This window comes from Rhinopithecus bieti, unplaced genomic scaffold (genome assembly GCF_001698545.2).
Source record: "Rhinopithecus bieti isolate Rb0 unplaced genomic scaffold, ASM169854v2 scaffold_31787, whole genome shotgun sequence".
NCBI lineage: Eukaryota > Metazoa > Chordata > Mammalia > Primates > Cercopithecidae > Rhinopithecus > Rhinopithecus bieti.
The window spans coordinates 5,947,669-5,968,979 of NW_016814655.1; the positions used below are offsets into that span (position 1 = coordinate 5,947,669).

The following is a 21,311-nucleotide window of genomic DNA, read 5'->3' on the forward strand; positions in this document are numbered from 1 at the left end:
GGATACATGTTGCAGACTTCTTTCTCTCCCTGGATTGAATACTCCTTGAAGGCAGGGACAAAGTCTCTTTGATAGTCACAGCTTACATCTCTCTGTAGCTTCCATTAAGCACAATGCTTTGTATACAGAAGATGCTCGACTGAAGAAAGGAGGAGATAGAAGGGAGGAAAAACTTCCCATTCTCTTTGCAACCATGTTGGGCCCAGCTTATACCTTCAAGCCATCTGCCCCCCAGGCAGCAGAGATGGAAGAAGGTCAACTCTTTGTCACCCTTCCATCCTCTCTCTCTCTCTCCAAAAGCCATTATTGCATTTCAAGGTAGCACATGGCAGACAGGTGCACAGGTAAGCACAGACCCAAACAGATGCAGGAATGAGCATCCATAGGGTCTCCAGAGAACACCATCAGGAACCCAGTATGTTAAAAATGACTGAAAAATGGTGTGGGAGCCGCAGACATGCTGAGCTGTGGGCTGGGAGGTGGAGGAGGTAGTGACTCAGGAATGCTCTAGTATAGGCGGCTGTAGGGGAGGCTGGGAGAAGTACAGCAGGGCACCAGGCTTCCTAGCTCTGCAGACTTGTTGGGCAGGGGTAAGGTGCCAGGGACTGCCCCCTGTGCCCAGTCCAGCTTAGCACTCAGGGCCTGTCCCTGGTGGGCCACCCAGGTCTTTAGGGCCAGCCCCTACCACCAGTTAGCTGCCCCCCACAAAGATGGTGATGGGTGTCAGCGTTTCATGTAAATGTCCCTCCTCTCTGACTGGCAGGAAGTTCTCTCTCTCCCTCCAGCTGCAGTAGAGTCACCTGGGCAGCAGGATAGTTTGGGCCAGGGGGCCCTGACCTCTCAGGGGTATGGCCACACTCTGCTTGCTTCTTCCTGTCCAGGTAGTGGGGTTCCCATGAGTAGCCTGCACACGGCCAGAGCCAAGGAAACAGGTCTCCCTCAGGCTGCCCCTCCTCAGCCTGCGTCTCATTCATCAAGCTCACACGGGCGGCCCCATCTGTCTTTATGTTTCCCTGGGTCAAGAGAGAATTGCTGGACTTGGCTTGGGGGAGGCTGGGGTGTGGAGGCCCCCAGCACTTAGTGGCTCCTGGAGGCCTGGGCTTTGTCCATGGGAGTTGGAAGGGAATGGACTTTTTGTCTGGCCCTCTATAGTGACAGGCAGGCCCTTGCTCCCGTCTTGGCCCAGGGCTCTGGGCCCAGCAGCCCTGTTCCCACACAAGCTGTGCAACAGCCAAGGCTCTGCACTCCCCCCCTCGCCCCCCACAGTGAGAGGCCGAGAAGCATTCTTAACATTCTTTCCAGAGAAAAGGGGTGAAATGTCTGAATTTGGGGGGTCACCACGTTATACAAATTGCAATCTAATCGTTTTTACAAGAACACACTTGCAGTAAGAAAAGGAGCCCAGGAGGAGGGGATGAGGAGACAGACAGCTTGTTTTGTCCCCCTTTCCCCCAAAGTTTGGGGCTATTGTCGGGCCAATCTCTCTACCAGAGCAGTTGAGCTAGAGTTTGCTAGTTAAATAGGTCTTGGGGTGGGGGCCGAGAAGGGCCCACGGTGCCATTTCTGTTTGTTTTCCCAAATCAAAGCCCCAGCAGGGCTCCTGTGGCACTGCTGGGTTGCTATTTGAAGAGATGGGCCTTTTCCCAGAGGCTGGTGTGTCAGTTTATGCTCTGAACTTAACCTCACGGGCACCACACAACAGAGCCTTGAGGGTCCTGGGCCCAGGGCAAAATAAATTGTATCTTTTTATTGGCCCATTTAAAGTGTGTGTGGCCATTTTAGAGAACTAGAGAACAGCGCAGCAGAAAGAAACTTCTCAGCTCCTGGCCAGGCTGTGTGGGCAGACCAGGGGCTCTCAGGACTTGTGTTGGCCCCCAGGGCCTGGTGCTCACTTGGGCCCTTGGGTCTCCCCCTGAGGGTAGGGACCCTTTGGGCTGTCCTGTATTTCTTACCGCAGATACTTATGGCCATGACATTTTCCAGTGGTGGCATCAATGCTGGAGTAGGGGCCCAGGTTGGCAGCCCAGTCTGGGTGGGCCTCTTATACTGCTGTCCCTGTGCAGCCCCATGAGTGCCCAGCTCTCCTTCCCTCTGAACCCAGGGACCAGGGTGGGCAGGTAGAGCCATGCTGGGCTTCAGTCCTCCCAACCCCCACTGCCTTTCATCTTCTATTTCAAACAAACATGAAATTACTTCTATAGATTAAAGGGGAGAGCTCCTCAGTCATTCCTTAAGGCCTCACTAATGGAGGGGGCAGGGCCCCCAAATCTGGAAGAGGGAGGAGAACTGTGGAGCCAAACAGCCCCTACCCAGCATGCACCCAGTATACCTGTGAGAGAGAGACTGACTCCCCTATAGGGCTCTGGCCTGCCCAGGGTGGCTGAATCTTGGCTGGTGGCCATCTGGGAAGGCAGGGCTTCTCTGGGAGCCAAGGTTAGTAGTCTCTAAAGGATGCTGATCTGGGGAGAAGGCCTTCTCCCTGATCCCTCTCAGGAGCCCCCCAACAGAGGCTTCTCATCTTCTCCCCGCAGGCCCAGCTCTGGGCTACTGAGACGAAGACCAGAACTTCCCTGAGAAGGAGGCTGGGGGCAGGGGTGCTGACTTGGGGATTAATTCCCCACTGGCAGCAGCAGTGCTCCTGGCCAGGGCTCACTGCCCAGGGCTCAAAGGGGGAAAGGTGGAAGGGGCAGAAAGGAACCCCCAGTCTCCTCCTTTGATTACTTCGGCCTTAAGGGAAGATGGCAGCTCTGTCAGGGAGAAGGGAGGTTGTGGGTCAGGGTCTGAATGAGGTGGAAGGATGAGAGCTGACATCTGCATTCAGACGTGTGGCTGGCTGCCTTGTCTGCCTCAAGCCCTTTGCTGACATGCTGCTTGGACCAAAGCTGCGCTGGTGAGCCATGAAGTCCCTTCACTCCATGCCAGGGCCTCTTACCTGGACATCCCTTTGAAGTGTCCATGGCCTTATTTCTCCTGTCATGGCATGGGAGAGCCCAGCGTCTCATGGGTAAAGGAAGCTGAGGCATCAGGCCTGGAGGGCGCCCCTTTTCCTTCATTCCCCCCAGTCATTCTGCAGAAACTCAATACTTCTACCCATCCCCTGGCCGCAGGGATTAGCGGGTGCACTTGATGTTGAGGGGTAGTTGCTAGGGACAGGAAGCCCCCCTACATGGTTGCTAGGGGTCTGGCATCAGGGCAAAGGGTCTGCCCACTGCCGCGGTCACGGAGGGAATTACACAGTCACAAAGAAATTGTTCTTCTCAGTAATCTGCTCTCGGCCACCGGGTGGGGTGAGGGTGGGGGGAGCAGGCTGGAGTCCCGCAGGCTGGGGGCTGTGATCACAGAGGCGTGCTAGCCCCGGGCTGGGGGCCAGCTAGGCCAGGAACACCAGGGACAGCTCGCTAAGCTGCTTTCTCAGCGATTTCTCTCCCCAAACACAAAGGTGTTTACTTGTTTTAACATCTCCTGGGACTCCCCTTCTCCCTTTGTGTGGTCTTTATCCCCAATGAGGTTTGAGCCCCAGATTACAGGCAGGAATTAAGGCATTGGACTCAGGCAGCTCAGAACTGCATGACCTGCAGGATCAAGAAGTATAAAGTAACCAAGTGTGTGTGTGTGTGTGTGTGTGTGTGTGTGTGTGTGTGTGTGTGTGTGTATGTATATGTGTACGTGTATGTGAGGGGGGCCGACCCCTTTAGCAAGCCCCATTCATCGTCCTGAGGAGGAGTGGCTGGGTGGGTGGCAGCTGGCACGCAGGTGTGATGGAGGGGCTGCTGAGGCCTGGGATGCTGGGGGAGGGGTGGGACCTGGGACTGGTTGCAGAGGCCTCATAGCAGGGGTGAGGTGGGTAGGAATTGGGCATCTCTTCCCTTAGCCCCCTTCCTTGAGTCTCATTCTTTCTAGCTGAGGAAAGAGAACATTTCCCCAAGGTCTGATGCCCTCTGAAGGTGGAACGAATGTGTATGGCCCATGTGGAGCAGCCTCACTCTGTCCTTCCCTTCCCAGTGGGCAGCTGATGACACACTTGGGCAGTGACTTTCCCCCAGGGGCTGGGGTGCTGGATGTCATGTATGAGTCCCCTTTCACACTGCTGTCCTGTGGCTATGACACCTATGTTCGCTACTGGGACCTCCGCACCAGTGTCCGGTGAGTGTGCTGGGCAGAAAGGACAGGTGGTGGGGGTCTACACAAATCCTGGTCCTTTCTCCAGTCCTGGGTTGGCCCATGGGAGAGGGCACAGAGACTCCATGTCAGGGCCGGGAAGGAAGAGTCCTGCAAGGTCATATCAAGCTTAGACTTCCTGCACTTGGGCAGCCCTGGTCGCAGTGGCTTGGGAAACTATAGCCAACAGGCCCTGGCAAAGGTAGGCGTTTCCCAGAGCCTCCGGAGCCATCAGGGTACTGTCCCTCAATATTCTGTCCCAGCCTTTCTTGAGGCCTGTGTTACTTCTCCCCTTCTTGAGTCCAGTGATAAGTAGCTGGCCATACGCAAACAGAAGTGCAGGCATAATCTGCTCTGTGGTCTGGGCCATGGTGAGACAGCCCTCTACAGAAGATGCTTTCTCCCATGAAGTTCGGTTTTTGATGAATCTGATTATTTCAGCTTCTGTCTCCTCCATCCCGGAATGGCTCCTTAACACTCCCCTCAGCCACTCTAGGCCCAAGAAAGCTGGGGCAGAGGTGGAGGGTACCCTGAACCTCCTTCTGCGTCTCCTCTTCCTGGACAGGAAATGTGTCATGGAGTGGGAGGAGCCCCATGACAGCACCCTGTACTGCCTGCAGACAGATGGCAACCACCTGCTAGCCACAGGTTCCTCCTACTACGGTGTTGTACGGCTGTGGGACCGGCGCCAAAGGGCCTGCCTGCACGTAAGTGTCCTGCCCATCTCTTCTCCAGCATGCCAAGACTCATGATTATGGGCTGCATTTGGGAGAGGGTGAGGTAGCCAAGGATGTGCCTAGAAAGGGTTGGAAGAAGCCTACAATGGCACATGTCCCTCTTCCCCTGGGCCTGGGGATCCTGGGTTAGGGCACACCCCTGTCCCACTTGGAAAGCTCTTACCACTTCCTGTGCTCTCCCTTCCAGGCCTTCCCGCTGACGTCGACCCCCCTCAGCAGCCCTGTGTACTGCCTGCGTCTCACCACCAAGCATCTCTATGCTGCGCTCTCTTACAACCTCCATGTCCTGGATTTTCAAAACCCATGACCGCCAGGGCCATCCCTGCCTCTGGGCCAGGGAAACCAGCTACTCAGGGACCTCTCTTGCCTGGCGGGTGCAGTGATATCTCCTCCCCAGTGCCCCACTGTGCTCCTGGGCCTGTGACCCCAGTGCTCAGGCACCTTGCACTAGAGGCTTCTGACTCCTGGGGCTTTGGGGCTTACCAGAGATGCAGTCCCTCCCAGGAACCTGTTGGAGAGGCAGGATCTGCTGCTTGTGCGGCTGAAACCGGGCCTTGCGTCCCTGTTTGGCCAGAGCAAGGATCTGGCCTGGCGAGGCCCATCCTATACCCCTTATTAGAGCCATGATAGCCTACAGAGTGAGGTGAGGTGCTCCCACCTTCCCAGATGGTTCCTTTCTGCCCCTTCCTGGAAGGAAAGGTAAGGCTGCCAATAGCCCACTGGCACCAGCCAGACCTCACCCTTGACCAACCTCTTGGGGCCGGGGGTTCATTCCTGGGGCATTGTGACCTGGTTTTGCTTTGAAACCAATAAAGAGCAGAGGGAACCCAGCAGTTCTGAGTTCTGAGCCAGCCCTACCTCAGGCTGGCTGTTGAGACAAGCTACAATTTTCATTTTTGTAAAAATAAAGCTTGATTGTTCACAGATCTGGTTCCTCATTGGCTGAAGAGTTCCAGAAGGCCCCAGGAGAAGGGAACAGGAGACCCAAGCTCAGGGTTGTGTGTGCTGCTGAAACAACAAGACCAGCCTCATGGCTCTGTGTCCCAAAGAACAAAGGTTTCTTTTTTTCAGGAAGAGTTGCCATTGACGACCTATTCCTTAGCCTTTGGGGTGTGGAGGGTCACCTGTGGGTTTGCAGAGGGGACTGTGGAAAGGGTCCAGGCTGCTGGGAGCTCAGTTGTTACCTGTGGTGACCCCAACCCCAACACACACCCTTGGCAACATTATGACCCTTATTCTGGCTTTTTACCCACAATGCCTTAACATCCTGTGTTCTATTTCCAAGGTTTCTGTTTTTGTTGTTGTTGTTTTGTTTTGTTTGTTTGTTGTTTTGAGACGGAGTCTCGCTCTGTTGCCCCAGCTAGAGTGCAGTGGCGCGATCTTGGCTACTGCAACCTCCACATCCCAGGTTGAAGCGATTCTCCTGCCTCAGCCTCCTCAGTAGCTGGAATTACATGCATGCGCCACCATGCCCAGTAATTTTTGTATTTTTAGTAGAGACAGGGTTTCACCATGTTGGCCAGGCTGGTCTCGAACTACTGACCTCAGGTGATCCGCCCGTCTCGGCCTCCCAAAGTGCTGGGATTAAGGCATGAGCCACTGCGCCTGGCCGGTTTCTGCATTTTTAAAATGTTTCCCTTGCCCATGTATCTTCAGGAGTTTCCTCTGAGCCACTTCTGCAAGCTACGATAGCGCAGGTTCCCTCCAGCCTGGTCTTCCTGTGAGTTTGTGTAAACAGGCTGCAGGGAAAGGCCAGCCCTGCCCTACTAGGGCCATGTGCTCCCACCCCATTCTCCCTTTTTGTGGAAAGCTTTATGTTGAAGGTCCCTGGGATAGAGAAGGGAATGTCATCACACCCTCCCGAGGGAGGCCAGTGGGGTCTGGGGCCAGGTAGCATACAGAGGTAAACAACAGGGCAGTCCCTGTGCAGTAAGTAGCTCAGAATGACTTTACTCAGGAAATACGACCATGACTCATTGGCTAGGAGTGCCCCACGGCCCAGTTCTTGTAGACCCTTGATAGCTCCTAGAAGATAGGAGGCTGCCGTGGTCAAGAAGGACCAAGCCTTGAAGTCTCATGGCACCCCCTGTGCTGGAGGTATAAGGCTCAGGGGCCAACTACTGGGTCTTGCAGTCCCCATCGTTGCCGTGGGCTGTCTTTACCTTCTTTAGTTCCTTCTGTAGCTCGGACTCAGCCACCACAACCTCCTTTGGCTTCTGGTACTGTGGATGGAGCCAGGAAGAAGAAAATAATTCAGTCTCTGTCCCTTTTCCTTCCGTACACACTTGGGGCCCCTACTCCTTCTGATCCCCTTATTTGCACGACAAAATTGAGGCCTATAGGATTGATGATTTGCTCAAGGTCACGTGCCTGAGTAGGAGCAGACCTTGGACCAGAACCCAAGTTCAATTTCCACCGCTTCCCCTTCATCCTCTACCCTCTTCTAGCTGTGAATTATATGGTCAGGCTCCTCCCTGAGCCCCCTCCCTGCTCTCCCCTATGCTGACTTAGAGATGCCTGTTCTCCCACAAGCACACCCTAGGGCTTGGGGCTAGAACTGAGGACTCTTATGGGATGGGAAGTGGGCAGGGAAAGAGGAAGACTCTCCCTGATGCAGTGTCCAAGAAGTCTGGGTGAATCTTACAGAGATGATCAGGGTGCAGTTGGCGTGGGCAAAGCTTAGCAAGGCGTCATCCAGAGGTAGCTGGTGTCTGTCTAGGTCAGGAATGGAGAACTTCTTGTAGTACCTGTGGGGACACCGAGAGGCCATTGGGGCACTCGGCAAGGTGACCTAACAGCTGGGTATCAGGTCCTCTGCTGCCTAGCTTCTAAATAGTTCTCCCACACCTTCCACACATGCAGAGAGGAAGAAGACAAGCCAGTTAGAACACCAGTATTTTAGAGCTCAGTGGCCCTGGAAAGCATAGAATGCAAGCCTTATGTCCAGTCCAGTGGCAGAAGAGCAGAACCCAGTTATAATTCTATGATTAGACCAGGGATTGTAGTGACTCACATCTCAAGAGCTGGGTCTCCCTAAGACAGGCAGAAGAAGCCTGGAACACACAAATAGCTCAAGCAGCTTGGACTCCTCTACACCCAATGCCTCATGGAGACACCAGAAAAATGGGACGTGTTCTAACAATGGACAGAATAAGGACATTCAGATCTGTCTCCCAAAGCTGGGGCCCTATTGCTACCATTTACATAAGAAGTCCTCTGAAGGCCTCAACTACCTGTTCCTCTTTTGGGGCCTTTCAAGGCCTTGTTAGCCTGGCTGTACTTGTAGGCCAGAGGGAAAAGTGTATCTACTAGGAGAAATCTCCTTGAGAGGACAAACCATGTTACTCTTCATGGAAGCTGGACCTCTGGACTACTTGGCTGGCCCCAAGTCCCCACTCCTCCATTTTTACACATCACACATGGTCCTTATCATCTCCAGGTGCTGGTTCAGAGATTAATGATGCCTTTTAATTAAAAAAAAAAACAAAACAAAAACAAAAGAGCAACACCCAGTTCGTAATGTGTATAACTAGACTTCGCAGGAAATTTGACCCCCCTTACCAAAAAGGGAACTGAAATGTGCCTTGTTTCACAGCCAGTTGTCAGCTGGGATGGAAGTCAAGATTAGAGTAAGATTCCTTGTCCTTGGTCTGATGCTTACTACACCAAAGCACGATGAATGGCCTCTTCATCTCTAACAATATGCCAATTTGGCATTTTACTTCGTGGAAATGTGGCTTAGGATCTGGCCAGGGGCTGCCAGACCTGTCACTTGGGCAAGGCATCACTTTCTGCTGCAGAGGTTGTATGGGCTGTGAAGGGAAACACCTCAGGCAGGTACAAACAAACTCAAGTGAGAGGCCTGGGGAGGATGGGGCTTTTAGTACTTCAGAGGGGCCTGGTCCTTGTGGTGACAGCTACCCTGAGTCCACTTCAAAAGCCCCTATGCCCTGGGGACTCGGAGAGTTGACATCAATGCAGCACTTCTGCCCCGGTCCTCCCTGCCCAAATCCCTCCGTTCAACAGAGACTCTGGGGCCCCTCTCCTCCCAGGTTCCCCACTCCCCACTAAGGTACTGGGACCCATGGCAGGAAAAGAATGTTTACTTAAAGGCTGACAGTTCAAAAGGAATGGGGGCTGGGGGATCCTAATGGCACTGCAAGTTGCTTTATTTTCCAAAGCTCTGCCCCAGGGAAAGGCGATCCATCTGCCTGCAAACCGGGGATGGAATGCCTGCCTCATCCTCTTCCTAGCCAGCTCAGGCTGAGGGCTCTTCCTGGGGCCTTTGGTCTGGCCAGCAAAGGTGGCAGACACTGATAATAGGGGAGAGTCAAAGGTTAAACAGCAGAGATTAGATGAACACAAAGACTTGTTAGGAAGTGTTAACATCTTCCCTGCAAAGATACACAAAAAGCAGAACCAGGAGGGAAGCAGCCCAGCCGAACCATTCCCCCAGGCTGGGGCAGTGGGACCAGAAAACGAATCCCAGGGCTTGGCCACAACAGCAAGGACAGGATCAGAGGGAACTTAAGGTGCATAGCTTGCACCTGCTTTCCTTGAACTACTCCTACCTCCAGGCAAGAGGAATGAAGGCAGAGCACCTGGAGGCTCAGCTTGGTTTTTGAGTCTGTTGTAATGGATTTAGTTTATTGGTTGAGGTTAAACAACTTCTTAGAAGCGCCTGATAGTCAGGCTCAATCAAGGGAGTAGGGAGCATCTGCCTTTTCTCCTCCTGGGGCAGCCCACCCCCTTCTCACCCCCATTCCCCAGACATGGGTTTTTTTTCCATGATGGGTACTGTATTTGACTTTCTCACCAGCACCTGGACAACAGAGAGACCCACTGTGCTTCTGGAAGAGTCATAACGTTTAGCCTCAGACAGCTGTAGGTAGGCAGCAGACATTTATTGGGCATCAACTGTGTCCCAGGCCTTGAGCTGTGAGCTGGGGATTTAAGGATGAAGAAGAGGGTGGGCATGGTGGCTCATGCCTGTAATCCCAGCACTTTTGGAGGCTGAGGTGGAAGGATCACTTGAGGCCAGGAGTTCAAGACCAGCCTGGACAACATAGCAAGACCCTGTCTCTACAAAAAATTAAAAGAAAAAGATGAAGAAGAAACAAGGCCTCCAGATGCAGTGGCTCACTCCTGTAATCCCAGCTCTTTGGGAGGCGGGCAGATCACTTGAGGCCGGGAGTTCAAGACCAGCCTGGCCAACATGGTGAAACTCTGTCTCTACTAAAATACAAAACTTAGCCAGGTGTGGTGGCAGGCGCCTGTAGTCCCAGCTACTTGGGAGGCTGAGGCAGGAGAATCACTTGAACCCAGGGGGCGGAGGTTGCAGCGAGCAGAGATTGTGCCACTGCACTCCAGCCTGGATGACAGAGCAAGACTCCATCTCAAAAAAAGAAACAAGGCCATATACCTGCTGATCAGACCTTGTTTTGTTTCTGCTAAAAGTTGAATCCTTACAGCAGGATAGTTCCTTGGCTTCCTGCAGATGCCCCGCTCTCCCCAATTCCTACCTCCCTTCACTGTTCTATCTCAGCCATACAATGAAAGATGACATTTTAAAAAATTAATGCTTATTCTGTGCCAGGTTCTAAACACATTTAGTTGTCAAAACAACTCTCTCAGGTTGGTGACTTCTATTATTCACTTTTAAACAAAAGGAAACTGAGGCCCAGAAAAGTTAGATATCTTGCCCAACTCACAAAGCTAGTAAACAGAGAAGCCCGTATTAAAGTGAGAATCCCCCAAATCTCCTGACCCCTCCATGTCTCCACATTCTCACCACAAAGTAATAGCCCACAATGGTCTAGATTATTTGCATTTGTCCAAGGATGGGGCAGATATTGGGGTGGGAGGTGGGGATGTTCAACCATGAAACAGGTTGTCTCCCCTGGAATCTAAACACTCTGCGGGCCCCCTGGGTACTCTCTCCAACACATCAATGGCCTTGCTTTCTGAATGTCAAAAGTCTTCAAAAGACGTATGTGGAAGTAAAGGCTTGTCGCAGAACTCCTGGCCCTGCCCTGTGACCCTGGAGAGGTCACTTAATTTCTGGGCCTCAGTTTCCACATTCCTTCTTCAAATAAAAGAGCTGCACTAGATGAACTTGAAGTCATTGTCAAAGGGCCCAGAACAGGCCAACTCTGTACCCTATCTTCTCCCTGTTCCACAGACAACTCCATTTTGGCTCTTTCAGGAATTACCTACTGCCTCCCTCTCTACACTCTCTACTGTATCCCCTCCCCAATTCCAGCCCTTCTCCAATCCAAAAGGACACCAGAGGCCAGGCCATCAGAGGGAGAGAGACTCTGGAGGCTGAAGGCAGGAGCAGGGCTGCTGTGGACAATCACTCAGGTCATGCCTCACATACCTCGGAGGGGGTGCCATGCACACCTGCACACTGCCAGAGGGTCCAGAGAAGCCTCCAACCAGTCCGCCCTTAGAAAAGCAGCAGGCAAATCTTCTTAAACATCAAGGCGCTAGGCAAACCCAGAACCCCCACCCACAGTCACCCCCTGCTAGAGAGTCACAATCACACACACATACTAAAGGCTCTCGGCCCCACCAAAGAGCAGCCTGTTTAATCCAGAGTTTCTTAAACTTATTTGACCACAGAATCCTTTTTTCTAGTGAAGCCTATTAACATCTCCCACAGTGTTAGTATCACCGATGTCAAATCAGCCAAGCTCTCCTCAGATTCCAATTTCCAAAGAACTGTTGAGGACCTGCTTCAGGCCAGCCATTGTGCTGGCCTGTACATATACGATTTCATCCAATTCCCCAAAATCTGTGAAGGAGCTCTGAGTGTTCTCTGATAGATGGGGAAACCTTGCCTACCTTCTACAGCTAATATGTGACAGAGGCCAGATTTAACCCAACAACTTCTCACTCCTGCACCCTGGCTCATTCCACTTACAGCGGTCAACTTCCAGGCTGAGGCTAGGAGCCCTCTTTCTGCACAAATGTTATTATCAGGAATAGATGGTTCAACACTGGGATCCTAGAAAAGCACTTTTTTCCTTCCCTGATTCAGCCCTCACTAATATGTGAGGCCAAGGACATGATACACTACAATCAATTCCTTCAAGTAAAGTCACCAACCCAGCTCTTCAGAGACAAGGCAAGTATGGGTAAAGAAACTCTGGCTTTGGTCAGTAACCACATTCCAGAATATTAGAACTGGGGCAGATATGGAACCTCCAGGTGAAGGAAGAGGTCAAATCAGAGAGAAATGCCATGATGTGATGGAAAGTGCAGATGCCTGGGCATCAAGAGAGATGGTCACTAACTTTCCTTTCAGCAGGCTGGTTCATCATGCCGACTTTATATATACATTTATATAATCATCTATAACACAAGAATAAAAGTATGGATCCTGCCCACCTCCCGATAGCATGATGATCAGAAAACAGATTTTAAATGTACTGTATCCTTAAAAAGCTAAACACTGTGGAAGGGAGTAGCCATTGAGTTTTTGGCTTCTGGCCAGAGGCCACACTGGTCTGGGTGTGGTGGCTCACGCCTGTAATCTCAGCACTTCAAGAGGCCAAGGTAGGAGGATCACTTGAGCCCAGGATTTTGAGAGCAGCTTGGGCAAAATGGAGAGACCCTCAACTCTACAAAAACAAATTTTAAACTTAGCCAGGTGGGGTGGTATACAACCACAGTCCCAGCTTCTCAGGAGGATGAGGTGGGAGGATCCCTTGAGCCCAGAGTTCAAAGCTGCAGTGAGCTATGACTGTGCAAGAAGTGCACTCTAGCCTGGGCAATAGGGCAAGACTCCATCTCTTAAAACAAAACAAAACAAAACAAAAAAGAATGTCTATGCAGGCTATAACCCTTGATGAGAAATAAATCTCTCCCTTCCAAATTAATTTTTTAAAAAGGAATAGCCATTGAGTTCTATATAATTAATGGGAGTCAAGGTATAAAACACATTCCTCCAGGTAGAAGGTAAAAATGCCACTAAGTTCAGGAATGATCTGGCTAAGGGTTCAGCGGCGTCTAGGTTACCTCCCAAAGCAGAGACCTGAGGAGGACAGGGATGAGCCAGGCTGGGACACTGGACCAGAGGCTCAGTGTGGGTTCCAAAGTGGGCCCTGAAACACTCCTCTCTCCTCTATGGGAATCCAACCCTCAGCCCTGCCCCTCCAGGGGCATCACTCCCATCCCACCTGGCCTCACCCATCATTTCAAAAATATTCAACAACCCCCACTTGCCTTGAGAGCTAGCGTGGGCCTCTAGCCACGGAGCTCCTGGCCAATAGCGCCACCTATGGCTGGATGTGCGCAGGAGATGGGACCCAGAGGATCTGCCCGCAGATGAATTTTTTGGTGAGCTAGCTAGCTTCTCTTTCCTCACTCCCTGGTAATCACATTTCTGTCTGATATCTGTATTCGACAGTGACCTCTGGGGGACAAAAAAGAGGCAGCAGCCAGCTTCACAAAGTGCTGGGCTGCAGATTCAAGTGCTATCAGAAGCACTTTTGTTCCCAGTTTGGACCCAAGGCCTCTTCCGCCAGGGAACGCTTGCTGAAGCATGGAGTTTGTTTTCCTACAGGCAATTTCTCTGTTGTCTGAAATTGCTAAATTCCACTTTAGGCAGTGACTCCTGTTAACGATGAGAACAATAACAGGAATAAACTGCCTCTTATCTGAGGGCTTCAAAGTGCTTTATAAACACAAACCCTTATTATTATGACTTTATAGACAAGGCCCACTGCAGGGGCTGCTGGCTGCATGTACAGCAATAATCCTGAAATTAATTCATCCATCTCTACCCTTTCCCCTGTCCTCTTAACCCTGCCAAAGCAATGGGATATGGGAGTCACAAGAGGATAGCAGCACCCAGGGCCGCAATGGGGGAGTCTGGGAGCTACCCTGCTTCCCTGTGGGCCTCGTGGGCCTGAGAGAGATGGAAGGGGAGACTGGCACCACATCACCTGAGGAGATGCACAAGGAGCTGGGTCCCCATTACTGCATGTAAAGCAGGAGATGGGATCCCCATGAGGCATGTTGAATGGCTTCACAGCTTGCAGACAGGTAACTTGTAAAACCTCCCATCTCAATGCCCAAATCTATTTTGTGGGAGGTGGCCCTAGACTGTTATTCTCTCTAGCCCAGGTCAAGATTGATTCATTTCAGGGCCATTCCCTTCAGGCCTCACACAGGGCATTTCTCATCTCCTGTGATCAGTCAGGGCTTCAGAAACCTAAATGAGATCAATGCATTTCCAAAATGGAAATGCACTGTGGCCACCTTCTGTCCTTTCAACCCCTGCAGTTTGCCTCCCCTCTAAGGGACCACAAATGGAAGTTGAGTACCCCTTTTGAAGCATTATGCAAGAGATTTCCAAGCAGCCCAAGCATCTGCCCCACTGTCACTCAGTCTGGGGAGGGATTAGGTTTACTGCTGCCCAGTCTGCTTTAAACTGCTGTCAAGTACTGCTTTAAAGGACTGTCACTGCCACTTCAGACAGGTGTGCCTTCCAAGCTATGGCTCCCTGCCAGCTCTGACAGTGATGTCACCAGGCCACCCTTAACAAGGACTGGATCCAGCCAGGAGACCAATATCATAATAACCTTTCAGCAGAACCACCTGAGACCACAAGCTAATGTTCGTGTGATTTCCCTCATCATCTCATTCATTCAACAAATATTTACTGAGCTCCTGTCTATGCCAGGTACTATACTAGACAGTCATTCAAATTTCTCTTCCCTGATGGAGCTGATTACATTATTCAGGCTGGTCCTGCAGAGAGGAAGCCCTTCCAATACCTGGAAGCAGAAGGGCTTCTTCTCTGCAGGACCAGCCTGAATAATGATCCTAACCCCAGATCAAACCCCACCTACAGCCTGCTCATACACACAGGGTGCCCTCCACGCCACTCACTTCTTGTTGGTTGTTTTGACAATGATGCAGCGCTCCTTCTGGTCCACACAGACACTGTAGACATCCTTAGGATAGGGGAGGTTTCGAATCCGCCACTGGAAACTCTTCTTGGTGTCCTTGCGCATGAAGATGGGCTACAGAAAGCAAATCCAACTCGAGGACTGTTCCTGGGGAAGGGAAGGCTCCACCCTCATCAGAGCTCTACCCCGGGGCACAAGACCCTCAGCTCTTCTCCACTGCTGCCCTCTGACACTACTATTGCTACAACACTCCAGGCCCTGAGCCCCCGCCCTGGGATGATCAAGCCAAAATGTCTGTATACATTCAAACAAACATTTATAGATTGCTGTGTCCAGGTGGCACACTGGAGGTGAGGAGGTGAACAAGATGTGGTGCCTGTCCTCAAAACCCAGCAGCCCACAGCCCACCCCCACCTCAGCCCGTGCAAGACACCTGGACAGATGGACGTACATTGGCATTGCTTTCCTTGATGAGTTCAGGCCCCAGGTTCCCTGCTCCTAGGGGCGCTGGCTCTCCTACTTCAAGCTGCCACTGGCCCATGGCTCCCAGGGCACTTTTCACACGCCACTTTCTCACTGGGGAGAGAAGCAAGCATCGGGATGAGAGTGAAGAGAGGGTCTCTGCTCTTTTCTGTCGAATCACCGGCACCACACTAGGTAACCAGCACAAGATGAAAGTGGGAGTGTTGGGCCTTTACTCTCGGCTTTGTTAATTTAAGGAGGGACCTCACAACTTCTGAAATTTCAGTAGAGCATTTCAACATTAGACAACCTACAAAGCGCATCTCATGGGTGCTCAGGCAAAAGGAACTGGAATGAAGCTCTGAGAGGAGCCAAGTGGAGTCAAGAAACCCTCAGGCATGGCTTCAAGCAAAGAGAAGAAGTGAAAATTAGGAAAAGGGTTGTTTCTGGTAATGGAGAAAATCTGGATCCCAAAAAGGAGTTGAGGCACATTTTTTCCCTCAGAAACATGCAGAGGAAAAAAGAATTAAGAGGGTGAAAGCTGTTGGGCAGGTCTGTATCATGATTCAGAAAGTCCAAATGTAGAAATTCACTCATTTCTGGTATACCTTGCTTTAAAACAAAAAAAACAAAACAAAACAAAAAAAAACGCCCCAAAGCTGCATTTAAACAAAATCGTAGGCACATGCCATATTTTAAATGCACTGTTTATAAAAGATCTAATGTGAATTTTTTGTAAAAGGGAATCCTTTTAGAATGCAAATAACCATCTCTATTTTACCTTAACAACCCAGATGCTTGCATAAGATTTTAAGGCACATATATTATGAAAATTATAAATCAAGAAACTAGTTGAATGGACAGTACCTGAAACCCTGCTGAGATTTTCATTTTCAGGAACCATGCAGTCCATCACTGCAGGGGAATCTTTTCTGAGCCGTGACCTCCCATCCCCCAGTTCCTTTCCCTTCCTGCTGCATTTGGAATCTGGGGGCTGCCTGCTATGGTATCCTCCAGCCTGAGGAGCCCAGTTGGTGCTAAAGACCAGCAGCCTCTGTAGCTGTTTAAGGAACTAAACAACTCAAAAAGTGCACAGTACTCGGTTACAGTTGTTTCTGTTTGTGTCTTCTTCCAGGTAGAAGTTGATAGCTACAGTCAGGTTCTCGGCACTAGGCAGGCCAGCTGTTTACTTTAGACCTTTTGAGCAGCTGTGTCAAATCCAAATGCCCTTACCGCTATAAGTAAGGCACACAACCTGAACACAAAAGTGTGCTGTAAAATTAGAATTTTCCCTTGGATATGTGCTTTTATAAGGTATGCTGCATTCTGCAGTGTGATTTTATTACCTCTTAGGGCCAAAAATTCTCCCTAGAAACACATTTCCAAGTTTATAATGAAAATTAATAAGGAAGTGTAAAACTTGGAAATATGCTTTATAGGCAACTTTTTTCCCCCCACAAATACTTCTCTCTTAAGTGAATGAACTGTGACCAGGAGTATATCCAAATCTATTCAGTGTTAATACCGCACTTCACTGGAAGCAGCCTTCTGGGGGCCTCTGTCACAGTCGCGAACTCAGAAGTGACAAATGCCTCTGAGCAGCAGCTTATTGTGAAAATATCCATGTACCCTACTCTATACTATAGGAAAGATCACTCTCAGATTCTTGCTCAGACTAGGTATAAAATGCTGTGTGTAGAATAAGGCAGGAAATTACTTTTTTTCTCAGGCATATTGACAATGGTATGGGGACAGCTCACATTGGACGGCAGTGTCAGAACCACATAAATACTTGGGACCATTTAGTGTAAGGGCAAACAAGCACCCTTAGACTCCAATGGTGCCACTTCATAATAGAACACAACCATCACAGATTTTAAAGGTGGAAGTTCCTTTAGAAAGCATCTACTCCAATGTCTGTATTTTTTTTTTTTTTTGAGACGAAGTCTTGCTCTGTCGCCCAGGCTGGAGTGCAGTGGCCGGATCTCAGCTCACTGCAAGCTCCGCCTCCCAGGTTTAGGCCATTCTCCTGCCTCAGCCTCCCGAGTAGCTGGGACTACAGGCGCCCGCCACCTCGCCCGGCTAGCTGTTTTTTGTATTTTTTAGTAGAGACAGGGTTTCACCGTGTTAGCCAGGATGGTCTCGATCTCCTGACCTCGTGATCCGCCCGTCTCAGCCTCCCAAAGTGCTGGGATTACAGGCTTGAGCCACCACGCCCGGCCCTCAATTTATTTTTTTATATTTGGCCTTTAAAGGGTAAGCTTTGATTATCTGAAAAAGTAAAACATGAGGACTACCTCACTACCTGGGGCTGGATAAGTGACGTGCCCCGTTAAGTCATGGGCCTTGCTAAATTGGGTGTCCTAATGCACAATACAGCACCAGGGTGGCCTGGAGGGACGATAACCACCCCAGGATTTTCTGTGCACTCTTTTACTCCAAGAAATTTTGAGTTTTACACAGAAAACTTCCCAAGAAGTACTCAAAGAAGGAAGAAAGTCAGCTGCTGGTTTCCTTACTTCTGACATTAAAAACCACTCAGGGAACTTGACACCTCTGGCTGCTTCATCTTTATTTCTTGTTTAAACATCTTGAGAATTAAATTCTTTGTTAGAATGCAGAAGAAAGTCTCCTTTCCCATTCCCTCTAGAGATAAGACCCAATAAAAGATTTTGGTGAAGTTCTTATTTTTCCCATGCACAAGTGCACAGGTGCAAATGCACATGTACAAATGCACACTTTGTCTTGTCTTTCTTGTCCCTGTCTTTGTTCCTGAACTCAAGGACGGCTCCTGCGGCAACAGAAGACTGTTTCCACCTGCTGTCACTCTGATTTGATTATATGTTAAACCCAAACTGGTGTGTGTGAGGCAGCTTCCCGGGATGCTGTCATATCTTCCCAGCTGAGCCCCAGCCAGACCCTGGAAAGGAGACTTTCCACCCTGGTGAAGGGTCTGATGGGGAATATATAAAGGAGGTGGTGCCTGGGGGCTTTTTCCTAAGTCAGCAGGAAGCAGGCTGATGTCCCAGACTGCTGAAAGGAGGCCCCATCTTTCAGGTGGGCTGGAAAGTAGACATCCTAAAGGCCTCTTTCCCCAAAGCTCCAAGCCCTGGCCCACTTCCAATGTGGATAATTACATTCCCCTTCCCTAAATACTCCCTGCAGCTTAAACTGGATGCAGGATTCTTCTTTTCTGCCCTAAAACACTGCAACATTGCTATGTGGCTATTAAACAGCTGCCATGTCCCATCCCAGAGGAGGCCGAAGGGAATCGAGTGGGTCATTTATAAAGCCAGTGAAGTGCTTGGGGATGAAAGTGCTCAATATCCTCCAAATGCAGCCTCGGGTGGTTAGGCTGGCGGTCAAATACCAAAGCAGATTAAGTCGGTAATCCGAATGTAATCGCTGGGGGATGGCCTGCCCTTCAGCCTCAGCCCCCTTGGACATGCTGTGTTCTTCTCAGGCTGGTTTGATGTTCCGATCATTGTTATGGGGCCTTCAGTTTTTTCCTCTATGAATACATGCAGCAATCATTGTGGGGGGTGGGAATGAATAGCACTGAGAAGGTAGGAAAAAAAATAGGACACTAACATGCTTATTAACACCAACTGGAGGAACTCTGTCCCAGACTGACGCACACCTATTGGCAATTCTTCGTCTGTAAATTACTTTGAGTTTTTCTAACAGAAAACCGGTTTGGCTAATTTTCAAATTTGTATACTTAGCTAGAAAATGGAAACTATTCCTATTTATTGCCACAAAACCATGTCCCTATTTTGCTTCATAGAATGCACAAGCAAAAGCCAGCTCAAGCCCTGGGATTATTTATACTTAAAAATTAATAATGAATAGTATTTTGCCAGGGCAGCTGGGGTGGTGGGCAGGAAGAAAAGTAAGAAAAAGATCTGCTATTCTAGAGCTGGGCCCAGTGGCTCAAGTGAGGTCCTCCTGTCTGCCCATCGGTCCACACTCAGGCCTTTCTGGGCAAAGAAAAACATAGTAAGAAAAGAAAGTTGGATTTAAGTATTCTCAACTCTCAGCACTATGTTGTTGAGGACTAAAGCATGGACTCTTAATTGGACAGAACTAGGCTTAAATCCTGGCTTAGAAACTAGCTACATAATTCTCAACAAGGTGCTTAACCTCTTTGAGCTTCCATTTTTTCCAAATGTAAAATGGAGACAAGAGTATCTACCTCATAGGGCTTTAATGAGGATGAGTAAATGAGGTAATTCACATAGAGCACTTAGCATGGTGCCCAGTAAGAGTCATGATATTAATATCATTATTAGGTCAACTTTAGCCAAACAGTGTTCTCCTGTGAACAGTCTTCTCCTCCATTTCCGCTTTTAAGAAAGAAGAGTTTGGAAGCCACGGTCTATTCCCCACCTGCCACCAGGAGAAGTGACAGGTTAATGTGGGATATCGGGGCACATGGTGCTACAAATGAAGAAACTTGGACTTGTTTTTAATTTCAGTTTCATGCCCAAGCACAACAAAGACATCGGGTTTTATTTGTTTGTTTTTACAGCCGCAGCAGCTATAGCTGTTTTATTTGCTCTGTGTGGAGGAGTAGAGAAGTGGCACGGGGGGCTGGGAGTGAGGAGCTGCGGCTAGTCTCTGGCCTGGTTATGGTGGTGGCTAGTCCACGTGACCTCTGCTTTCATAAGTTCTCCCCTGTTAGGCATTCCAAGGCTGTCATCCCCTGGGAGCACTATAAATTACAATGCATTGTGAGGATATTACTACTGTATTGGTTTCCACCGAATCAGTGTCATATGCTAAACACATCAAGATTTTTAATAGCACCAGACTAAACCAATTGGGACTGGAGCCCAAGCAGCTCATAATAAGGAGGGATCAACACTTCACTGTGTGACTGAACATGCGCAGGACAAACATTTTAAGACTGGAGACTGAGGGAATGCAAGCCACTGTAATCCACGTTGTCGGTTCTAGACATTTATGAGCTGTCAGAAAAAGGGAAAAAGAAATTCCCTCACCAATACTACCTGTCGATCAGGCCCAGGAAGAAATTAAAGCCAAGAATAATGACAGGAAAATAAACCAGCCCGTGATTCCATCATTGGTCTTAGCATTTCAGATGGAACTTAATAAAGAGACCAACTCCCACTGCTGACAGCCTTGGGCCCTGGGTCAAAGAGCCAGCCACCTAGCTCTGGGAAGCTGGTTAATGCTGATGTGCACACCTGGGAACACAGTGGACAAATCAAATAATTCCCAGAAATCTGAGCTGGAGCCACTACCCATGAGCCTGTTCTTAGAGGAAAGGCGCTGCAGGAATGAAAGTGACCACACTGCTTTTCCGGCGGTGACAACCTACCCACACGAGAACATGCCTCTCGCAAAGGATCTCCTTCATCCCTCCCCAGAAGAGGAGAAGAGGAAACACAAGAAGAAACGCCTGGTGCAGAGCCCCAATTCCTACTTCATGGATGTGAAATGCCCAGGATGCTATAAAATCACCACGGTCTTTAGCCATGCACAAACGGTAGTTTTGTGTGTTGGCTGCTCCACTGTCCTCTGCCAGCCTACAGGAGGAAAAGCAAGGCTTACAGAAGGATGTTCCTTTAGGAGGAAGCAGCACTAAAAGCACTCTGAATCAAGATGAGTGGGAAACCATCTCAATAAACACATTTTGGATATTAAAAAAAAAAAAAGAAAGAAAGTGACCACGCTGCAAAATCACTGTTTTGACCCTCTTGGACTGAGATGTTCTTCAAGATGAGGACGGTATTTTACAGTGTTGCCTTTGAGGCAAGCTCAGAAGCTCTGCCTCTGATACTCGCCTGCTCCTGGTGTGGCTTCAGAAAACAAAACAAACAAACAAAAAAAAAAAAAAAAAAAAAAAAAAAGAAAAAAAAAATTGGGGGGCGGGATAAATTGTGGTGATGGTTGTAATAAATGCCACTGAATTGTACACACAAAATGACTAAAATGACAATTTTTTATGTTATATATTTTATCACAGCTTAAAAATGTAATATCCCAGTACCATTGAATTGTCCACCTA

The 21,311-nt window shown here is 49.6% G+C and overlaps 3 protein-coding genes across 11 annotated transcripts in view; 2 read left to right on the forward strand and 1 right to left on the reverse strand.

The window, feature by feature from the left end:
- Window positions 1–5,821, forward strand: part of FBXW4 (F-box and WD repeat domain containing 4) — an 86,313-nt gene extending 80,492 nt beyond the window's left edge. For all 4 annotated transcript variants that reach the window (XM_017851794.1, XM_017851795.1, XM_017851796.1 and 1 more), the window contains 3 exons: window positions 4,003–4,143; window positions 4,724–4,865; window positions 5,083–5,821. In XM_017851794.1, the coding sequence (XP_017707283.1) occupies window positions 4,003–4,143; window positions 4,724–4,865; window positions 5,083–5,202 (403 nt within the window). In that variant the 3' untranslated portion in view covers window positions 5,203–5,821. The remainder of the gene's footprint in view (window positions 1–4,002; window positions 4,144–4,723; window positions 4,866–5,082) is intronic.
- A 999-nt stretch (window positions 5,822–6,820) lies between these two features.
- Window positions 6,821–21,311, reverse strand: part of DPCD (deleted in primary ciliary dyskinesia homolog (mouse)) — a 21,742-nt gene continuing 7,251 nt past the window's right edge. For 2 of the 6 annotated variants that reach the window (XM_017851790.1, XM_017851788.1), the window contains 4 exons: window positions 15,267–15,391; window positions 14,796–14,929; window positions 7,540–7,642; window positions 6,821–7,117 (listed from right to left, as the gene is read on the reverse strand). In XM_017851790.1, the coding sequence (XP_017707279.1) occupies window positions 7,013–7,117; window positions 7,540–7,642; window positions 14,796–14,929; window positions 15,267–15,391 (467 nt within the window). In that variant the 3' untranslated portion in view covers window positions 6,821–7,012. Of the gene's footprint in view, window positions 7,118–7,539; window positions 7,643–9,682; window positions 9,839–11,274; window positions 11,343–14,772; window positions 14,930–15,266; window positions 15,392–17,731; window positions 19,258–21,311 lie in introns of those variants that run through there. The other 4 variants (XR_001881429.1, XM_017851792.1, XM_017851789.1 and 1 more) reach the window with 4 other exon arrangements.
- LOC108515129 (40S ribosomal protein S27-like) lies at window positions 20,532–20,943 on the forward strand. Its single transcript, XM_017851793.1, has one exon. It carries the CDS (start codon window positions 20,547–20,549, stop codon window positions 20,886–20,888), a length of 342 nt encoding a protein of 113 aa, XP_017707282.1. The 5' UTR covers window positions 20,532–20,546; the 3' UTR covers window positions 20,889–20,943.